The sequence below is a fragment of the Macaca mulatta genome, chromosome 20, assembly GCF_049350105.2.
Source record: "Macaca mulatta isolate MMU2019108-1 chromosome 20, T2T-MMU8v2.0, whole genome shotgun sequence".
Classification (NCBI taxonomy): domain Eukaryota; kingdom Metazoa; phylum Chordata; class Mammalia; order Primates; family Cercopithecidae; genus Macaca; species Macaca mulatta.
The window spans coordinates 79,363,051-79,383,853 of NC_133425.1; the positions used below are offsets into that span (position 1 = coordinate 79,363,051).

General features: G+C 53.5%; 2 protein-coding genes across 7 annotated transcripts in view; one reads left to right on the forward strand and one right to left on the reverse strand.

Annotated features, from left to right (window-relative positions):
* NECAB2 (N-terminal EF-hand calcium binding protein 2) overlaps positions 1-3,528 on the forward strand; it is a 35,582-nt gene extending 32,054 nt beyond the window's left edge. For all 5 annotated transcript variants that reach the window (XM_028840692.2, XM_077986971.1, XM_028840693.2 and 2 more), the window contains 3 exons: positions 1,642-1,719; positions 2,566-2,657; positions 3,072-3,528. In XM_028840692.2, coding sequence (XP_028696525.2) covers positions 1,642-1,719; positions 2,566-2,657; positions 3,072-3,100 — 199 coding nt within the window. In that variant the 3' untranslated portion in view covers positions 3,101-3,528. The remainder of the gene's footprint in view (positions 1-1,641; positions 1,720-2,565; positions 2,658-3,071) is intronic.
* Positions 3,529-10,700: 7,172 nt separating this feature from the next.
* SLC38A8 (solute carrier family 38 member 8) overlaps positions 10,701-20,803 on the reverse strand; it is a 35,204-nt gene continuing 25,101 nt past the window's right edge. For both annotated transcript variants that reach the window (XM_077986974.1, XM_015126703.3), the window contains 4 exons: positions 18,191-18,338; positions 17,570-17,778; positions 14,044-14,095; positions 10,701-10,905 (listed from right to left, as the gene is read on the reverse strand). In XM_077986974.1, coding sequence (XP_077843100.1) covers positions 10,812-10,905; positions 14,044-14,095; positions 17,570-17,778; positions 18,191-18,338 — 503 coding nt within the window. In that variant the 3' untranslated portion in view covers positions 10,701-10,811. The remainder of the gene's footprint in view (positions 10,906-14,043; positions 14,096-17,569; positions 17,779-18,190; positions 18,339-20,803) is intronic.

Genomic DNA, 20,803 nt, shown 5'->3' on the forward strand with positions numbered 1-20,803 from the left:
CACCAAGGCTCTGCCCAACTCCCTCCCTTTCCAGGGCTTTCTTCCATCCCCAGGGCACACATTCATTCGCCCCGTTGCCTGGGGGCATGGCTGTGAACCAGGCAGGCCAGGTCCTGCACGGGGTCTTCCTGGGCCCCCTGTGCACTGAGGCCTGACCTGTAGCACTAGGGGAGGAGCAGCCTGGGCAGGAGTGCGGCTGTTTCGGAGACCCGGGGTGGCCATCAGGGGCCACGCTTGAGTAAGTAGCCAGGGTGGTGGGCAGGACCCACTCCCATCCAGCAGGACAGACTGTATAGGAGCAGGGGCCAGACTCAATCTTTTCTGTTACATGAAGAAGTGGGAGGCCCCAGAGTGAAGTAGGGCCACCCCGATAGGCTGTGGAGAGGAGGCAAGGTGGATATAGAGGCTCTGGTTTCGGAGCCTCAGTAGAAGTAGAGGACAGTGCTGTTTGTTGAACTGGAGACGGCCAGCTTGGAGAGTCAGGTGAGACTGCACTTGCCAGGCACGGTGTGTCTGTCCCCCTCCCTCCAGGCTGAGCACTGTTACCCCTCATCCCCTGCTCTTGGCCCCCCCCTTTATGGTCACTTGGGGCTTCCGCGTTGTAGTGCACTTGCAGAGAGGAGCCCGGAACGGCATAGGCTATCTGCGCCTTTAAAATGAGGTGAATGCTGTCCCCTGGGTCCCAAAGAGTGAAGGGGGACTTGCTTGCAGCCCCTTCCTCTGTGAACGGCCCCCTCCCGCAGCCTCCTTCGGTCAGGTACAGTGCAGTGGGGTTGTTGCAAGGATTAAATAAGATGACAATTAGGAGGAAGATGCTTTGATAATTTAAAGATAGGGTTTATATGTATATATATTTTTTTTGTTCTTGAGACCAAATCTTGCTTTGTTGCCCAGGCAGGAGTGTAGTGGTGGAAGCTCAGCTCACTGCAACCTCTACCCACCAGGTTCAAGTGAGTCTCAAGCCTCAGCCTCCTGCATAGCTGGGATTACAGGCCTATGGCACCAGGCCTGGCAACTTTTTTTTTAAGAGACCAGGTTTTGCCATTTTGGCTAGGCTGGTCTTGAATTTCTGGCCTCAAGTAATCCACCTGCCTCGGCCCCTCAAGACTTCCCAAGTTCTGGGATTACAGGTGTGAACCATCACACGCAGCCACCTGGTTTTGTTTAAATAAAGGTGAAGATTTTAACATGACATTTCAGCTGGGCACAGTGGCTGAAGTTTGCAATCCCAGCAGTTTGGGAAGCCAAGGCGAGAGGACTGCCTGAGCCCAGGAGTTCAAGACCAGCGTGGGGACCATAGCAAGACCCCAGCTCTACTAGGACATTTTTTGAATTAGCCAGGCCAAGTGGTGCACACCTATAGTCCCAGCTACTTGGGAGGCTGAAGTGATTGTGCCACTGCACTCCAGCCTGGGCAACAGAGTGAGACCCTGTCTCAAAAGAAAAACTACATGTCATTGACAAATAGCTATTGGCCACTATAAGAAACCAGGCCTTGTTCCAGGTGGTGGGGGCACCCTGTTGAGTCTCGCTGGAGGACCAGAAAGGTTGAAGGCAGCGGTTGTGTATAGGGGTGGGCTACAGGACTAGGGTGGCCACGGTTGAGCCCCAGCCTCCCTGCCTGTCTGTCTCCTGTTGCAGCATCACTGCCGTGAGGCTCTCGGATGGCTTCACCTTTGTCATCTATGAGTTCTGGGAGACGGAGGAGGCATGGAAGAGGTGAGACACTGGGTCTCCATAGCAGGTGTGGGGGCTGTCTTCCTGGAGCCAGGAGCTCCTGGTGGGTAGAGAGACCCCCCACCACGCTCTTTCCCTGTAGAGCACCTTGTGGGCCAAGGCACTGCCTTCTTTATCACCCTGTAGAGCTGAGGACCTGACCTAGAAGGTACCTCAGTCCCCATGTGATCAGTTGTTCCAGCGCTTAACCTCCCCCCCAGCTGAGTGCCTTGTAGGAGGGAGGGAGATGGGGTAGGGTGTCATCAGCTCTGATGGGCTTTAGGCCTTTGTCGTCTGCTCCAAGCACATCTGGGACAGGTTGTTCCCCACTCTGGGCGGAGCCTAATTTCTGATGCGCCAGACCCCACAGGCAGGAAGCAGGGCCTGGGGGTAGCTCATGCCCCGATATCCTGCTTCCCCGGTAAACACAGTTTGCAGAGAAACTCAGGACCCCTGTGGGAACAGGGGCTGTCATGAGAAGTGAGGGTGTCCCCTGCCTGTCCGTACTTCAGTGACTCATAAAATGAGGGACTAAAACCCTTCACAGCTGCTGTGTTGTCATCCGTCCCAGGCGGAGGATGGCCCCACTCCTCCTCCTAGGGTAAAACAGGAGGTCGATGCTCTGTGCACTGAGTAGGGGGATGCCACTGCCCATGTAAGGCTCAGTGCCTACCCCAGAGTCAGCCTCCCTAGGCACCCCCTCACCTTCCCACAAAGGCTTGGAGTCCAAAGACCCCCCCCCCCGGGCTTATTTATAAGCTCCCCATTTTGGGCAGAGCTAGGATTAACAGGGGATCCACATGCCAAGCTCCACTCCTGGTGCCCCTAACACATCTCCCTGGATCGCAGGCACCTGCAAAGTCCCGTGTGTAAGGCGTTCCGGCACGTCAAGGTGGACACACTGAGCCAGCCTGAGGCCCTCTCCAGGATCTCGGTGCCAGGTAGGGGGCGAAGGCCTGGAACTGCAGTGGCCACTTGATTGGAGAGCCGGGCAAGAGCCTAGAAGCCACCCCGCCTCTCCCAGGGACTTGCCTGCAAGCTCCTGACCCCAATGCCAGGTGTGCAGGGAGGGTCCTAGGGGGAGAGGAGAGCTCCAGGCTCAGAGCCAGCCCTGAGGTGGCCCCACATCCAGGCATGCCGGCCGGAGCTTGCACCAGAGCACCCCTTCCACAGCCCGCTACTTCTAGCCAGACTGAATTTCCCTTCCCAGGTGTGTGGTTTGCTCCTGGGTGACCAGCAAGCACCCGTGGGTCACATAAGGACTCAAAGCCATCTCCCCACCTGCCCTTCAAGACGGCCCCCACCAGCTACCCACATTCGCACTCCTTCCCTCTAACCTGTCTCTGTCCTTCTAGCTGTTTGGTGCACGGTGGGACGGGACTGACAGCCTCCCAGAGGCCCGCGGAGGAGCCCACCCCTGGCCCCTTCTGCTTGTGAAGGACATCCCCTGTGTTCTAGAAACTGGTGCAGAGGCTGTCTTTTCAACCCGTCTTCCACACGGTGTTTCCCTGCTGTGACGTGAAGGAGGCCTCCCCTGCCCCCACCCGAGAAGGCAGAGCAGTCTCTGTGCTGCCCGGTCCTGGTGAAGCCCAAGGTTGTGGGTGAAGGGGGCGGCTTCCTGGGGCCAGCACCCCCACCTCCTGGTCCTGGCCTCTCCCCGACCCCTCAGACGGCCACGCATGACCCGCACTCACCACGCCCTGCCCTCTTCAGTGACATTCTTCTACCTGGTAGGAGTTAGGACCCTGTAGTGCCCAACCTAGCCAGGCCGCCGCCACTGGGCCCAGGCGCCGAATAAACCCTGGTTGGGAAGGGCTGTGTGCTCTGTGTCTGTTCCTGGTTGACAGCAGCAGGGGCCTGGGCACCCTGCAAGTGCCCCCAGCCTCCGTTTTCTGAACCATAAAATGGAGGTGTTCACTCTATGCGGTATTTTGACACATAGGCTCATGCCTATTCAGGAGCCCAGAGGGCACCACCCCCACCCTCAGGTCAGTAATTCACTCAGAGGACTGGGCGCAACTGTCAAAGTCAAGGTGGATGACAGACAAAATCCAGCAAAGAAAGAGGCTCCCGGAACAGGGGCCAGGCAGGGGCTGCCAGTAAAGGCCACAGACATCACTGAACCCTCCCAGCTTCAACAGACAGAGCATCACCAACCAGGGATGCAGTCCCAAGTCTTACTGGGGTTCGGTGACATAGACACGGCTGACACCTTGTGGCTCAAGCCCCCACCATAAGTCACATGGTTGGCACAGACCACGCAGTGTGGCCCAACTAAGACACTCACCAGGCACGATGCTCCAGGGACGGGCGAGTCTCTCCCAGCACAGCTGTGCATCAGCCATTCAACAATGCAGGAGAGCCCGACTATGAACTGCAAGTCACGTCTTAAGTCTTACTCTGAACGCTTTGTAACTTCTTCCTCTGTCTCAGTCCTGGTTAGCAGGAGAGAAGTCACTCACGGCCCAGTGCAGTGGCTCACACCTGTCATCCCAGCACTTTGGGAGGCCAAGGCAGTTGGAACACCTGAGGTCAAGAGTTCGAGGCCAACATGCTGAAACCTCGTCTCTACTAAAAATATAAAATTAACCAGGTGTAGTGGTACAACGCCTGTAATCCCAGCCACTTGGGAGGCTGAGGCAAGAGAATCGCTTGAACCCAGGAGGTGGCGGTTGCAGTGAGCCGAGATCACATAACTGCACCCTAGGCAACAGAGCGAGACTCTGTCTCCAAAAAAAAAACAAAACAAATCACACACAAAAGTTCAAAGGACAAAAGAGGGTAGTGGGTCTCTCTCCTAAAACAGGGCAGAGCCAAGACCATCACAGGCCGGGGCGCAGGTGGGAGCCCTGGGGTGGGGACAGGACCCAGAATGCACACCTTTCTACCTCCTGCGCAGCGCCCGGAGGACTGGCCAGCGCCACCCAGCGAGGTCCCTGCCCACACTGTCCAGCCCCCTGTGGTTGCCGGGAGCTTTGAAACCCCTGCTCCCAGGGCAGGTCCCCCCACCTTGGGTCCTGCCACCTCCTTGCAGGGTGTGATGCCCACTGCCGCAAAACCAGCGAAACACAACATGAGCTTGCAGGAAAAGAAAAGGGGGTTCAAGAACCATCCATGCATCTCCAAGCTGAATGTCCCTATACCAGCCCCTCAGGGCCTGTTTTCTCACCCGTAAAGTGGGGGAAAGACCCCTCCCCTTGAAGGCTCAGGGGCTTCACTGCCTGGTGCACGAGAGCGCCACTTACAGGCTCCTGCTGCCCCACCCACCGCCAGGCTGGTACATTCCAACCAGCTCAGCTATTTTAAGAAGAACATTATCAAGGGCTAAGGCTTTCTGGGGTACAACTGAGGAACCTCCTTTAGCTGGGCATGTTTCCCTCCCACATGTCACATCTACCCAGCCCTCCATGGGGGGTGGTATCTCTGCTGATTGCAGCCCAAGTGCACTGAAAGCCTTCAGGGGCCCTCAGAACCTGAGTGGCCGGGGATGGGCTGTGACAAGAACATGTTTCAACCCTAAAAGCTCTATAGAGCTCCCAGTTAATTCACACTTCAGAGCCTGGCACAGTCAAACACTTGGCAGGCCCATCTCCCTCCATGCTCCTTAGGCTGTCCTGCTCTTGGCAGGTGGGGAGACGGAGACAGAGAGGACAAGTAAGTCACCAGAGGTCACACGGCAAGTAGCTGGCTCAAGTCAGATCCACCCCGGAGTTCTGCGCCCAAGCCCTGCGCCACACAGCATCAACCCACGAGGAAGAATGGCTCCAGATTAACCCATTAAGATCAGAATCAGGTTCCTCCAAATGCTAATGGCGAAGTACCATAACCCATAGAAGTACCGTAACCCACAGAAGTACCAAAGTACCGTATCCCATAGAAGTACCCTATCCCAGCAATTCCACTTCTAGGGATATATTCTACCTGAAATGGAAAAAAGCATCCAAACACTCACTTGGCCCATGTACTCATAACAGCACTATTCACAATAGCCACAAGGTAGAAACGATCCAAATATTCATCAGCCGATGAAGGCATAAACAAATGTCGTCTCTCCAAACAGCTTATCATTCAGTCATCAACAGGAGTGAAGGACTGGGCCGTCGGTGACTCAAAAACCCCACACTGAGTGAAGGCAGGCAGAGACAACAGATGGCATCTAATATTCCACTTACGTGAAACATCCAGAATAAGCAAATCCAGACAGAAAGCACAGAGTGGCTGCCTCTGGGATGGAGGAGAGGAAAAGGGGAGGGACAGCTCATGGGCAGGGGGCTTTCCTTGGGATGGAATGTTCTAGAATTAGATGGAGGTGATGGTGACGCAGCACTGCAAACGTACTAAAGGCCGCTGAATTCTATGCCTTAAGATGGTTAGTTTGATGCTATGTGAGTTGCATTTCAATATTTAAGAATCTCAAATCACTCTCAAAAACAGTTCACCACCTGTCCTTGGCCAGTAGAGCTGCATACTCACCAGGCCCGGTTCAAAACCTGCCACTTGTCCCTGGGAGGCATCTGCGGGTGGGCAACTCCTCCTGAGGCGCTTGGGGCCAGCGGTGCCCTAGGGCTGGGCCCCTGAACCAAGGGAAAGGTCTCCCCTGCAGCCTACCGTGCTCAGAACCGGAGCACAAGGCACTTGCACTACGAAGCATCACCGGGCCATGTTCAAAGCTGTTACTTCTGACTCTCCACTGACACACAGCTGTCACCCTTGGCCAGGTGCTGTAACAGGGTACGCTCTGTGTAGAGGGCTTTGCAAGGACCTCAGCTCAGACTCAGCAATCCTGGGAGGGAGGGGCTGTCCACAGCTTCATGTTAGAAAAGGACAAAGAGGTCTGAACTGGAAGGCTAGAAGACATCCAGAGGAGGGGTGCTGAGGCCGAGGAGAGCGCTGGCAGGGATTTTCCTGCAGTCACCACCCTAGGAACAGGCTTTGCCGAGGCCACACAGCTAGTAAGTGGCAGGCAGAGTCAAGTCACCTGCCAGCCCCACAGCCCGTGTGCTGGAAGCCCTACACACTGTCACCTGGCCTCTGAGGACATCTGGCTGGAAGGTGACATCCCAGCTTCTACCACTGTGATTATATGAGTGTGTCCTTGCATTATGATAATTTGCACACAGTCATGGGAGGATCACATCAACCTGTCATAGAATCAAGATAGAAGCCTTTGTCCTGAGTAATGACATTCAGTTACCCCTTAAAGAGCCCCAGCATCACTGCTTAGCACTGAATGCAGTGCCCTTGCCTCCTGAGGTGCTTGCCTGCTTTGGGACGAGTCCTCAACCTCCTCATACTTCCCTTTTCCCCTTGGCTCCCAGGAAACTCAAGTACCCCTTGCCAACCACAACCTTGGTCTTCTGGGAATAAAGCTACATTGCTTGGGTTTCCATTGTGTGCGAGGTATCCCATCAGTTACTCTGGATCCATCATCGCCTTTAATCCTCACAAGAGACCTGCTTCGTACTGAGTAAGCCTGCTCCATTTTGCTGGTAGGGAAACTGATTCTGCAAAAAGGTTCACACACTTCCCAAGACTATGAGAGATCAAATGGCAGAGCCAGTGTTCAAAACCAACCGTCCAACTCCAAAGCCACTTCACACACAGTCTTCTTTGATGGCATGACCCTCACCCCGCCACACTTTGATATCTCAGGACTCTCCATAAATAGTACTAGCACAGCCCCAGCCTTCCTGGCCAGGGCCACAGAGCCTGACAGAAGCAGACAGGTATAAATAAGAAATGAATGACTATTCAGCCTCACCTCTCACTCCAGGGTGATAAATTCTCCATTACAGCAATCTGGGCTCAGTGCAGTGGCTCACGCCTGTGATTACAACACTCTGGGAGGCCGAGGTGGGAGGACTGCTTGAGGCCAGGAGTTCATGACCAGCCTCGGCAGAGTAAGACCCTGACTCTACAAAAAAATATACAAAAATTAGCTGGGCATGGTGGTCCCAGCTACATGCCGGTGGTCCCAGCTACTCAGGAGGCTGAGGCAGGAGGATTACTTGAGCCTGGGAGTTGGAGGCTGCAGTGAACCGTGATAGTGCCACCACTGCACTGTAGCCTGAGTAACACAGTGACACCCTCTCCCCGCAAGAAAATAAATAAATAAAAATAAGGCCTGGCACAGTGGCTCACACCTGTAATCCCAGTACTTTGGGAGGCCGAGGAAGGCAGATCACCTGAGGTCAGGAGTTCGAGACCAGCCTGGTCAACATAGCAAAACCCCATCTCTACTAAAAATACAAAAATTAGCCAAGTGTGGTGGCGGGTGCCTATAATCCCAGGCTGAGGCAGGAGAATTGCTTGAACCCAGGAGGGGGAGACTGCAGTGAACCGAGATCACGCCACTGCACTCCAGCCTGGCAACAGAGTGAGACTCCATCAAAAAATAAAAAAACAAGAGCAATCTGCCCGCACATGTTCCAATTCCCAAGGCCCTTGCCTGGGAAGATGCTGTGGCCCTTGAACATAGGGTGTGACAGATCACGGTGGGGTTGGTCAGACATTGAAGAAGGGTCCTGGGTACCCTCCCAACACCCCCACAGGGTCAGAGTCTACACCTGCAGCCACACTTCCCCCATCCCCCAGCAGCCAGGCTACAGGAGCCCCAGGGCCAGGCACCTATTCCCACCCCCTGCCCCCCAACTCTGGTGTCTCCTCAGCGTGGCATGTAGAGTGGGAAGGAAAAGAATTTAACCCCAAATGAGTTCTGATCTGATCTCTGTACCTTGCAGGACACGCAGCCTGGATTTTTCCAAGCCTCAGTTGCCTAACCTGTAAAATGGGCACGTCTAGAAACATTATGCTAGGTCCAAGGAGGCACACACAAAGGCCCATGTACATGTGAGGCTGTTCAGAGAGTGTGCCTGTAAGAGGCAAATCCAGAGACTAAGCGCAGCTGCACGGATGCTGGGAGCGGAGGGAGGGACAAATGGGGGTGACTGGTAATGGGCACTGAGTTTCTTCTGAGGGTGACGAAAATGGACTAGAATTAGTGGGGCAGCTACACAGCTCTGTGAGCACACTAAAAACCACTGGATTGTACACTTTAAAGAAGTGAGTCTTTATGATATACACCTTCTATCTCAATTTTGAAAATTCATGCATGTGGATAAGCTGAAAAAAAATACGGACCAGTCACCAGCAGCCTTGCACCGTCACGTACATCATACCACGTGACAGCAGGAAGGGCCCGGCCTACTGCCTACCCTGAGGAAGGCATCCTCAGATGTCAGTCCCACCCTCCCCTGACTCTGGCCCTGCTGGCTTCTAGGAGGACATCCCAAGGCAGAGAAGCGTGGCCTGAATTGAATCTAGCAAGCGGGGCCTGTGCAGGGTCAGTGCCAGGGAGGATGCAAAGGAGCAGCTGGGTCCCTGTCTGCCTCTCCATTGCCTTTTTTTTTTTTTTTAATTATTGTTGTTGAGATGGAATATCGCTCTGTCTCCCAGGCTAGAGGGCAGTGGCACAATCTCAGCTCACTGCAACCTCCCTCTCTCAGCTTCAAATGATTCTGCTGCCTCAGCTTCCTGAGTAGCTGGGATTACAGGTGCCCCCTACCACGCCCAGCTAATTTTTTTGTATTTTTAGTAGAGACGGGGTTTCACCGTGTTGGCCAGGCTGGTTCTCAAGCTCCTGACCTCAAGTGATCTGCCTGCCTCAGCCTCCCAAAGTGCTGGGATTACAGGTCTGAGCCACTGTGCCCAGCTACCTCCTTTTCTTTACCCAGGTCCTGGAACAGACCTCTTGACTCCTTGTCCCAGAATTGGGGAGGCCACCAGGGAGAACTGCGGAGCAAATAGTCCACTTGGCTTCCAGGCTCTTTGGGTCCAGCTGGTGGGAGGGAAAGCACAGTTTCCTTGGAGTCATCCACCCTCCGTGGGGCATGGGCCAAGTGCATGGTGGTATGGCCTGTTCCAGGCATACATCTCCTTGGGCCTCTCACAGCCAAGGGCAGGATTTGGGCGTTTCCTGCACCCTGGCCAAAAGATCGCTTGAGTCCGTCACCATCGCCAGCCACGCCTCCTCCACTCCCTTCGGGGCTTCCCAACCCTGTGCAATATCCTCGCCTGACACCCTTGGTCCTGACAGTCTGAAGCCAATTATGTAGGCCTCAGCCCCTAGCTCCCTTTTTATGGGCTGAATCTTATCTCCCAGAAACATCCGTTGAAGCTGAACCCCTGGAACCTGTGAACATAACCTTATTTGGAAATTGCATCTTTGCGGGTCCTAATTCATACAAGATGCAATCAACGTAAGATGAGATCATACTACATATGGGGGTGGGAGGAGCTCACTTAATGATGGGTATCTTTGTAAGAGAGGGATTTGGTCACAGAGGATACACAGGGGACAGTCACATGAAGATAAGAGAAGAAGCTGGAGTGAGGCAGCCACAAGCCAAGGAGTGCCGGCCACCTCTAGAACCTGGAAGAGACAGGAGGGAGCCTCCCCTAGAGCCCACAGAAGGACTATGGCCCTAATGACATGTGATTTCAGACTCCTGGCCTCCAGAACTGTGATGCAGTAAGCATCTGGTTGTTTGTTTGTTTTGTTTTGTTTGAGACGGAGTCTCACTCTGTCGCCCAGGCTGGAGTGCAGTGGCACGGTATCTGCTCACTGCCAGCTCCACCTCCTGGGTTCATGCCATTCTCCTGCCTCAGCCTCCCGAGTAGCTGGGACTACAGGCACCTGCCACCATGCCCGGCTAATTTTTTGTATTTTTAGTAGAGACAGGGTTTCACTGTGTTAGCTAGGGTGGTCTCAATCTCTTGACCTTGTGATCCACCCACCTCGGCCTCCCAAAGTGCTGGGATTACAGGCGTGAGCCACCGCGCCCGGCCGCGTCTGTTGTTTTAAGCCACCAGAATGCAGTTGTGGTCACTTATCACAGTGGCCGTAAGAACTTTCCTCACCTTTGTACCAGAAACCCTTCGAACCAGCAGAGCCCAACCAGCAGCCCGAGGAGGCAGAGGCATCAGTCTCTCCAGTATCTTTATGATGAGAAATGACATCGGTCTCCCAGCCGCACACAGCAGCCACGTGGGGTCAGCCTCCGGAGGGCCCCTTCCTGCCCGGCACTGGCTGCCCATCAAAACATCTCCCAGACCGCTGCCACCGTGCTCTGCCCGAAGATGAAGGTGCCAACCAGCACAGAGACCACTCCCCAGACCTCCAAGCAGCACCTGCCAAATCAGTAAACCCATGTCAGTGCTTTTCTGGATTATTACACAAACAAGCCATGCACACACAGAAAATTCACTATGTAAAGCCCAGTACGGGGTTATCAATTTGGAAAAAAGAAAAATTCAGAATATTCCCAATTACCTGTAGGGACGGGCTTCCAAGACAATGGGAAGCAAAGTGCAAAGTACCCAGGCAATTTTTTTTTTTTTGGAGGTAGAGTCTCGTTCTGTTGCCTAGGCTGGAGCGCAGTGGCACGATCTCAGCTCACTGCAACCTCTGCCTCCTGGGTTCAAGCAATTCTGCCTCAGCCTCCCAAATAACTGGGACTACAGGCACGCACCATGACACTGGGCCAATTTTTGTATTTTTAGTAGAGATGGAGTTTCACCATGTTTGCTAAGCTGGTCTCAAACTCCTGACCTCAAGTGATTCGCCCTTCTCGGCTTCCCAGAGTGCTGGAATTACAAGTGGGAGCCACCATTCCTGGCCCCAGGCAATTTTTAAAAGCCCTCCGATCCCACCTGTTATTTCATAACCCATTTCTCCCCAGTATTTTATCAAATAAAAAGACATGGGGGCCAGGCACGGTGGCACCCACCTATAATCCCAGCACTTTGGGAGGCTGAGGCGGATGGATGCACCTGAAGTCATGAGTTCAAGACCAGCCTGGCCAACATGGTGAAACCCCATCTCTACTAAAAATAGAAATAAAAAATTAGCCAGGCATGGTGGCAGGCACCTGTATTCCCAGCTACTTGGGAGACTGAGGCAGGAGAATTGCTTGAACCCAGGAGGCAGAGGTTGCAGTGAGCCGAGATTGCATCACTGCACTCCAGGCTGGAGGACAGAGCAAGACTCCATCTCAAAAAAAAGAAAAAGACATGGAGAGAGGGGAGACACTGCTTTGAAAGTCCCCCCACCCTCCTCCCTTTCTGCTCCTCAGCCTCTGATGAAACCCTATGAAAGTGAAGGAGAAGACGAAAACTCTAAGTCACACACCATCTCAGAGGGGCAGGGGATGAGGACGCAGGAGGCAGAGGTGGCTGGGACCGGCAGCCACCGAGGCCACATTTGTGAGCTTCGTAATGTAACCAGAGACGGGGTAGACAAGGAGGTCAGAGCGATAACAAGATTCCCACAAAATGGCAGGGCCACCAGAGGTATTTCTGGCCCCATTAACAAAGGCCAGAAAGATGGGCTGTCATGGAAGGAACATTTCTAACCAAGCAGCATCTCAGCACGGCTGTTCAGCGCCATAAACATCCATTCATCTTTGCCGGCACTGTGAGGCCAATGTGCCCGTGGGCTGCGGCACTCCTGGAACAGTGCTGATGTATTAGAAGGACGTAAAGCAGTTTTAGCAATAAAAATATCTTGAAAGCTCATCAGTAAAAACTGTTGTGAGCTCAGATCAAGGGAGAAAACAAAAGCACGAAGACTCCAAACAGCGCTCCAGGGAATGAGCAGCTTAGTGGGTTGCCAGACATTGGGAGGCTAGTTCTAAACCCAAGGCAGGTTTAGAAACATCCAGAAAAACTGCTCTCAATCCAGAAGAAACCAGGCCAGGCCTGCTCCTTTGCAAAAACCAAGCATGGGCTCAATGGGGCTAGAGGGACGGGGGCTAGAGGGGAACAGACCTACACCTGGGCCCCAAGTTCATGGTTGCTGTCATTTAACATTATCTGTGGTGGGGTGAAGGGTGGCCCCCAAAATTCATGTCCACCTGGAACCTGTGCTGGCGAGCGTATCTGGAAACTGGGTTTTGCAGATGTAATTAAGTGAAAGATCTTGACAGAAGATGCAACCTAGATTTAGGGTGGACCCTAAATCCAATAGTCGATATCCTTATAAAAGAAAGGCAGCCAGGTGTAGTGGTGGGCGTCTGTGGGCCCAGCTCCTGTGGGAGGCTGAGGCAGGAAGATCGCTTGAGCCCAGGAGGTTGAGGCTGTAGTGAGCCATGATTACACCACTGCACTCCAGCCTGAGCAACAGAGCAAGACTCTGTCTCAAAAAATAAAGTAAGTAAAAGCAGAGGGATATGTGAGACCCAGAGACACAGGAAGAAAGCTAGATAAGGACAGAGGCAGAGACTGGAGTGATGTAGCCACAGGCCAAGGAGCACCTGGGGCCACCAGAAGCTGAGGAGCCTTCAGAGAGTCCAGCCCTGCCAACACCTTGATTTCACACTCCTGGCTCCAGAACCGGGAAAAAAAATCATTTCTGTGGCCTGAAGCCTCCCCACCAGGTCCCAATTTGTGGTAATTTGTTACAATGACACCAGAAAACTAATACCTCATCTCTTTACCTGTCTCAGCCTCAGTTTCCACATCTGTGGAATGGGAGGGAGTCACCCGGACCCTCAGGCTCCCCAGGGGCGGCTGAGGAAGAGCCCGTCATTCATGTGCACGTCATCCTCTTCAGTGGGTCAGACTCAGCTGCCCAGTGGCAAAGCAGACAGGCTCAGTTGTGTCTGATCCACAGGCCCGCTCAGGGATAAATATTTGTCAGATAAAGGAAAGATCCAAATTCCTTGGTCTCAACAGCACTGTATGCCAGGCAGGTGGGTTAGCACGGGGCCTGGGGGCCAGGGGCCTGAGTTGCATCCTAGTTCTGTCCTCACTAGCCTCCTGGCCCGCCTCCTCATCTGTAGGATGGAGACATCCGGGTATGGTGGGGAGGTGAATATGTAAAAGGACCTAGCACAGTGCCTAGCAGAGGAGCCTCGGAACGGCAGCCCACTGCTGTGATAGAACATGTTGTTCTGGTGTCTGGCCGGCCATGCGGTCTCTCTAACTCAGCCTGCACCCTGATCCTGCCCTGGGTCCGAGCCAGGTAGCAAAGGAGGGTACAGATGCACCACTGGGTGCTTCCAGAGGCTGGAATCTACATGAAATCCCAACTACAGACCCTCAAAGCAGAAGGGAAAGCCCTTGCAGGACCCGGCATCACTGGCCTGGGCTCCTGTCCTGGCTCAGATGCCCTCATAGTGGGTGGACACAGACTCTCTTCCTGTGGCCTGCAGGTTTCTCATCTGCAGGATGCGGAGGATGGGAAATAGGATGTCCAGGGTCCCCTGAGGCATTCTTACTCTGATCCGGGGCACGCCCAGGTTGCCACTTCATCTTAGGGACACTTACTTGACTCTTGGTCCTATAGGCTCGATGCCCATTGCGCAGATGAGGCACAAACCTGCAAAAAAGACAGGGTCACCCTCAGCTCTTCGTTATCAAACCCAAAGCAACAAAGAGGTCCCAGGAGAAGTCCTCAGGGACCCAGGAGGCCAGCAAGGCCTCTGCCCACAGGTGCCCCTGGCTCAGGCCCCCTGGAGAGGCAACGCAGTGGAACTGGAAGGATGGGGCTGGAGTCCCAGCTCAACATGCCTTGTGACTCAGCCAGAGGTCTGGCAACAACTGGCTTCCCAGAGCCCCGTGTTTCCGGCAACCTTGACAACATGCCCTCCACAGCAGGGTCTGTGAGGAGATGGTGAGAGTCCATGCCTGACGCCCAGGAAGGGCTCAGCAACTGGCAGCTACCATTATTACTATATTATTTTTTTTTTTTTGAGACAGAGTCTCACTCTGTGGCCAGGCTGGAGTGCAGTGGTACCATCTCAGCCCACTGCAACCTCCACCTCCCGGGTTCAAACTATTCTCACGCCTCAGCCTCCTGAGTAGCTGGGACTACAGGCACATGCCACCACGCCCAGCTAATATTTGTATTTTTAGTAGAGACGGGGTTTCACTATGTTGGCCAGGATGGTCTCAACCTTGACCTCGTGATCTTTCCGCCTCAGCCTCTCAAACTGCTGGGATTACAGGCGTGAGCCACTGCACCCAACCTTTTTTCTTTTTCTTTTTTTTAATAGGTCTGCTAGGATTCAGGGCCATGTAGCTCGACCTAAGGTTCCCAAAGAATCCTCTCTTTTCCCAAACCTGTCCTGGGCCGTCCTTCCCAGCACAGGAAACAGCCAGTGCTACAACTGGCCACCTGATCACAGAACCAGAACTTAATCCAGCAGCCCAGACCAGGCAGTGTGACGGAGGAGCCACGTGGCCACACCCTCACCTCTGAGAAGCTCCACCCACAGCTGGAGTGAGCAGCAGTGTGGCCACACCCTCAGCCCTGAAAGCCCCGCCCAGAGCCTGAGGGAGGGGCTGTGTGACCACACTCTCACCTCTGAAAGCCCCACCCAGAGCTGAGGGAGGAACTGCATGGCCACACCCCTCATCTCTGAAAGCTCCAAAGCCTGAGGGAGGAGCCGTGTGGCCACACCCCTCACCTATGAAAGCCCCGCCCAGAGCCGAGAGGAGCTGTGTAGCCACACCCTCACCTCTGAAAGCTCCACCCCAAGCCAGAGGGAGAAGCCACACAGCCACACCCCTCACCTCTGAAAGCCTCACCCAGAGCCTGAGTGAGGAGCTGCATAACCACGCCCTCACCTCTGAAAGTCCAGCCCACAACTGAGGGAGGAGCCGTGTAGCCACACCCCCATCAATGAAATCTTTGTCCAGAGCGTGCAGGAGCAGTTGTATGGCTACACCCCTCACTTCTGAAAGTCCTGCCCAGAGTCGAGGAAGGAGCTTTGTAGCCACACCCTCACCTCTGAAAGCTCCACCCCAAGCCCAAGGGAGAATCCACGTGGCCACACCCCTCATTTCTTTGAAAGCTCCACCCAGAACCTGAGGGAGGAGCCACATGGCCACACCCCTCACCTCTAAGAGCTCCGTGCAGAGCCAGGAGCAGAGTGGGTGGCTGTTCTCCTCCCCTCCCTTCACTTCCGCAGTTTTTATCCCTTAATCCCAGTAGACCCCAATTTACAGGAGCTAGGGCAGGTACAGTTAGATTCTCAAGGGACTATATCAAAGACAACCCCTGAATCTTAACTCACCTGCTAAGAACCCGCTTTTCATATTCCACACATCAGTTGGCCTCTGATAACCAAGGTTTCTCTGTGGACCTCAATTCTTCCATCCCCCACCTCCGGACTATTGACAAAGTTGTCACCACCCACTTACCTGGGACCCTGAACAATGTTTCATTTCATTTCATTCCCTCATTCGAGTTTTGGAAAACCTCTAAGAGCTTCTCCTGTGCTTTCTGTAAGTTTCACCAATGAGCATCTACTTCTTGTCTGTTTGACATAAGGGCTGCATTAGGGTACTGGGGATATCTGGCTAAGGGTCCCTAAGCTCAATGTCTCCTTGACGGGGTTCCTCTCACGGCTGAATCACAGGGTCCACTCACGGAACACGCACTGAGGGACCCTCGACTGTGTACTTAGCATTTGCTGTGCGTGGGGCCCTGGAACAGCCCCCACTGCGGATGTAGGGTCTCTGTTCTGGGCTCCAGTGGGTCACTACAGTGTTCTCTCTTCCTCTGGAAGAAGCATCCCTCCAGCTCCTCCTTGCTGGCTTCCCCTCAGATAACGCTTGGGCTGTTCTGAATTGGAACAGCTCTCCATCGCACACTAACTTTGGGAAGGTTTCCTAAGAAACCATCCTTCACAGAAACAGTGTTTGCCTCCAGGGCCTGGGGGCAGGAGGGGAGGGAGCCTTCACAGGGTGCCTTGAGCCACGTGACTTTCACATATATGATTTTCTTTTTTAATAAAACAAAATCCTTTACCAGGAGGTACCAGCAGTAGCACGGACAGAGCTGTATGATTGACCCTCAGCCCTGCTGCACACTAGCTGTGCCCCATGGGGGGTTCAGGGCCTCGGTCTTCCCATCTATGGAGTGGGATAATAAAGGTTCCTCTGTCAAGGATGTCCATCAGGAGCTGTATTAGTCTGCTTGCGTGCTGCTAATAAAGACCTACCAGGGACTAGGTAATGGTTTGTTTTTGTTTTTGTTTTTTGAGGAGTTTCACTTTTGTTGCCTAGGCTGGTGTGCAGTGGCACGATCTTGGCTCACCGCAACCTCTGCCTCCCGGGTTCAAGTGATTCTCCTGCCTAAGCCTCCCAAGTAGCTGGGATTACAGGCATGTGCCACCATGGATGGCTAATTTTGTATTTTTAGTAGAGAAAGGGTTTCTCCATGTTGGTCAGGCTGGTCTCGAACTCCTGACCTCAGGTGATCTGCCTGCCTCAGCCTCCCAAAGTGCTGGGATTACAGGTGTGAGCCACTGTGCCCGGCCAGAGGCTAGGTAGTTTATAAAGGAAAGAGGTTTAATGGACTCACAGTTCCACATGGCTTGGGAGGCCTCACAATCATGGCAAAAGGTGAATAAGGAGCAAAGTCATGTCTTACATGGTGGCAGGCAAGAGAGCTTGTGTGGGGGAAGTCCCATTTATAAAACCATAGGATCTCATGAGACTTATTCACTACCACGAGAACAGTAGGGGTGGAACCACCCCCTTGATTCAACTATCTCCACCTTGCCCTGCCCTTCACAGATGGGGATTATCACAGTGCAAGGTGAGACTTGGGTGGGAACACAGCCAAAGCGTATCAGGAGCTACTGAGATGTTCAATGAGTGAGCGAAGGTATGTAAAGCCCAAGCCCTGTGCCTGGCTCAATAAACAGGGCACCTACATGGGGCCTTAATCCTACCTGTATGCGTCTCCCACCTTCCAGAACCTTGACCTCCAACACGGGGAGTCCCCACAGAGATGAACAGGGAAGAACGAGTGGGCAGAAAGCCTGGAAAGCAGGGGCCTCACCTGGGAAGATGAAGATGAAGAAGGAACTGATGCCTCCGATGATGCTGACGATCTCGCTGAGGTCGGGCATAAACAGCACCATGGCGAGCGTCACGGTGACCCACAGGACAGTCAGCGGCATCCGGACCCACAGCCCTGAGGGGTCAGCCAGGGCCCTGGGCCCCCATCCCCGCAAGCAGCTTCTCCTCCAGAAATCCTGCATCACCGACCTGGAGGTCACGCCCAACACAGACAATGGGCATCCCAGGGGCACCAGCCTCCACCTGCCAGCTGCTCCCCCAGTCCTCCAGGAGTCCCCCCCACCCCGGCCAGGGCTCCTGTTCCACAGTCAGGCATTAATTCCCCAGGAGATCTTGCCAACCCTCAGGGGTTCTGCCACCATCAGGCAGCCCATGGGACAGGGGATAAAGCACATGGTTCGAGTTCCAGTCCTGGCTGTGACACACACTCACGGGGTGACTTTGGGCAATCTACCTAAATCCTCTGTGCCTGTTTCCTCCTCTCTACAACTGGAGATGATGGTAGTCCCACAGCCATGTAACCCACACCTGGCACATGCTGAATCACAGCACACGTCAGCAGACCATGCTGAACGGTGCCCCCCACTGAGCCAGGCCTCACCTCCCCAGGAAGAGCACGATGGGGTAGACAGTTACGATGGAGACAGCAAAAAGGACCCGGGCCACAATGATGACCATGTCATTGCCTGGGTAGGACATCAAGATGTCAGCAGAAACTTCTGTCCCAAAGGTCAGGAAGCCATAAACCCCTGAAGGTGGGAAAGGACGGAAGCCAGAGAGTGAATTAGGAAAATGCTGTCCCCTCCCCCACCAACAGATGGAGAGTGCCTGGCTTTACCACCTAGGATTTTGGAAGGGATAGCCCAACGCTTTCCTGTCCTAAGCCTATACATGACTCTGCTCCACGGATTCAAAACTCCTGCAGACAAATCCGCCACTTGTCCTTCTTTCAAATCGCTCACAGAGCTGGTGCACAGAGCTTACCCATAGCACGTGTGTTGACTAGAAGCACAGAACACTCTGAAAAATACAAACACACCTCCCATGCCCTGTCCATCTCACTCCTACGACATCTAAAGAAAGCAGCTAGCTGTGCACACATTTCCAAATGGGGAAAACCAAGAGCCAGGGTGTCAACGAATGCCTGGAATCACACAGCTAGTTTTCGTGGACTGAGGACTACAGCACCAGGCCCTTTGCCCCAACAGAGTGATGCTGCTTCCATCACCCCCGGTTGCCTGCCCTGTCCTGAGACATCTGCCTCTGACTAACAGCCACATCCCTTTCACCTCTCTGCAAGCCCTTTCTGAGAGGTCCCATGGCCCTGGCAGTGAGAACATGTGGAGGTGACACTGAATCACTGAGTCTGACCCATGGACTACAGACTGATGGGACCTCCTCTGCTGGGGAGGGAGTCACCCAGCAAGTTTCCTGAGTAACCACAGTATCTTAGTCCATTTTCTGTTGCTTACAACAGAATACCTGAAACTGGGCATCTCATAAAGAAAAGAAATTTACTTCCTATAGTTATGAAGGCTGAGAAGTCCAAGACTGAGTGACCACACTGGGAAGGCCTTCTTGCCAATGGGGACTGTCTTCAGAGTTCCGAGGTGGCACAGGGCATTGCACGACAAGGAGGGTGAGCTCTGACTCAGTCCTCATTCCCTCTTCTTATAAAGCCACCAGTGCCATGTCCATGATAACCCATCAGTCCATTCACCCATTAATCCATTAAGCCCCTGCCCCATGCCTCTTATGTGGGCTCTTCGGCTGGACCTAGAAACTAAAATCGACACCAGTGAGACAATCAGATCAACAGGAGAAAAGCCTACAGGTCTTATTAATTCTCCATGTACATGGGCTCTTAACAGAGTGATGTCTGAAGAAGCGGCCAAAATGAGATGCCTTTATACTTTTTAGACAAAGAATAAATCTGACAAGGAATAACAGGCCAAAGGGGATCTGGTCAGGGGCAGTGAATTTCTAGGGGAGTCACTAGGAGATATATGGGGTGGGTATAAAACTAGCAGACGCTAAGGGCTAGTTCAGTAAGTGGATTTATTCAGGTCCATTGCAGCCAGAAATCCCCCTTCCGGTGATGATGACCATTTCCTCACCCTGGCATGGGGAGGGGGCCCCTCCCAGAGGAATTTTTATGGCTTAACTCCTGCAGGAAGAGTCCAATCAGCTAGCCCTTTCTGAAACTACAATTTCTCGTGTGTGTGTGTGTGTGTGTGTGTGTGTGTGTATAATTTTTTTTTTTTTTTTTTGAGACAGAGTCTTGCTCTGTCTCCCAGGCTGGGGTGCAGTGGCCGGATCTCAGCTCACTGCAAGCTCCGCCTCCCGGGTTTACGCCATTCTCCTGCCTCAGCCTCCCGAGTAGCTGGGACTACAGGCGCCCGCCACCTCGCCCGGCTAGTTTTTTGTATTTTTAGTAGAGACGGGGTTTCACCGTGTTAGCCAGGATGGTCTCGATCTCCTGACCTCGTGATCCGCCCGTCTCGGCCTCCCAAAGTGCTGGGATTACAGGCTTGAGCCACCGCGCCCAGCCTAATTTTTTTTTTTTTTAAGATGGAGTCTCACTCTGTCATCCAGGCTGGATTGCAGTGGCACAATCTCGACTCACTGCAACCTCCACCTCCCACGTTCAAGCGATTCTCCTGCCTCAGCCTCCTGAGCAGCCGGGATTACAGGCACGTGTCACCACGCCCAGCTAATTTTTTGTATTTTTAGTAGACACGGGGTTTCACTGTGTCAGCTAGGATGGTCTCGATCTCCTGATCTCGTGATCCACCTGCCTCAGCCTCCCACAGTGCTGGGATTACAAGCATGAGCCACCATGCCTGGCCTCTGATATTTTCAACCCGAAATAATCAACGTACCAGTTTGGCATACTGGCAGATGGCGCATCCTTCAACCCTTCACCACAAATGGATTAATCTGTTCATGAGAGCAGCATCCTCATGACTTCACAGCTTCTTAAAAGCCTCACCTCTTGATACTGCCATACTGGCAATTACATTTCAACAGGAGTTTTGGAGGGGACAAAGAATCAAACCACAGCATTCTGCCCCTGGTCCCCAAAACTCATATCCTCCTCACAGATAAATACCCTATAGTTATTCCAACCCCATGGCCCCAAAGTCTTCATGTGCTCCAGCACCAACTCAGAGGTCCAAACTCCAGTGTCTGGTCTGCGAGCCTGTGCAATCAA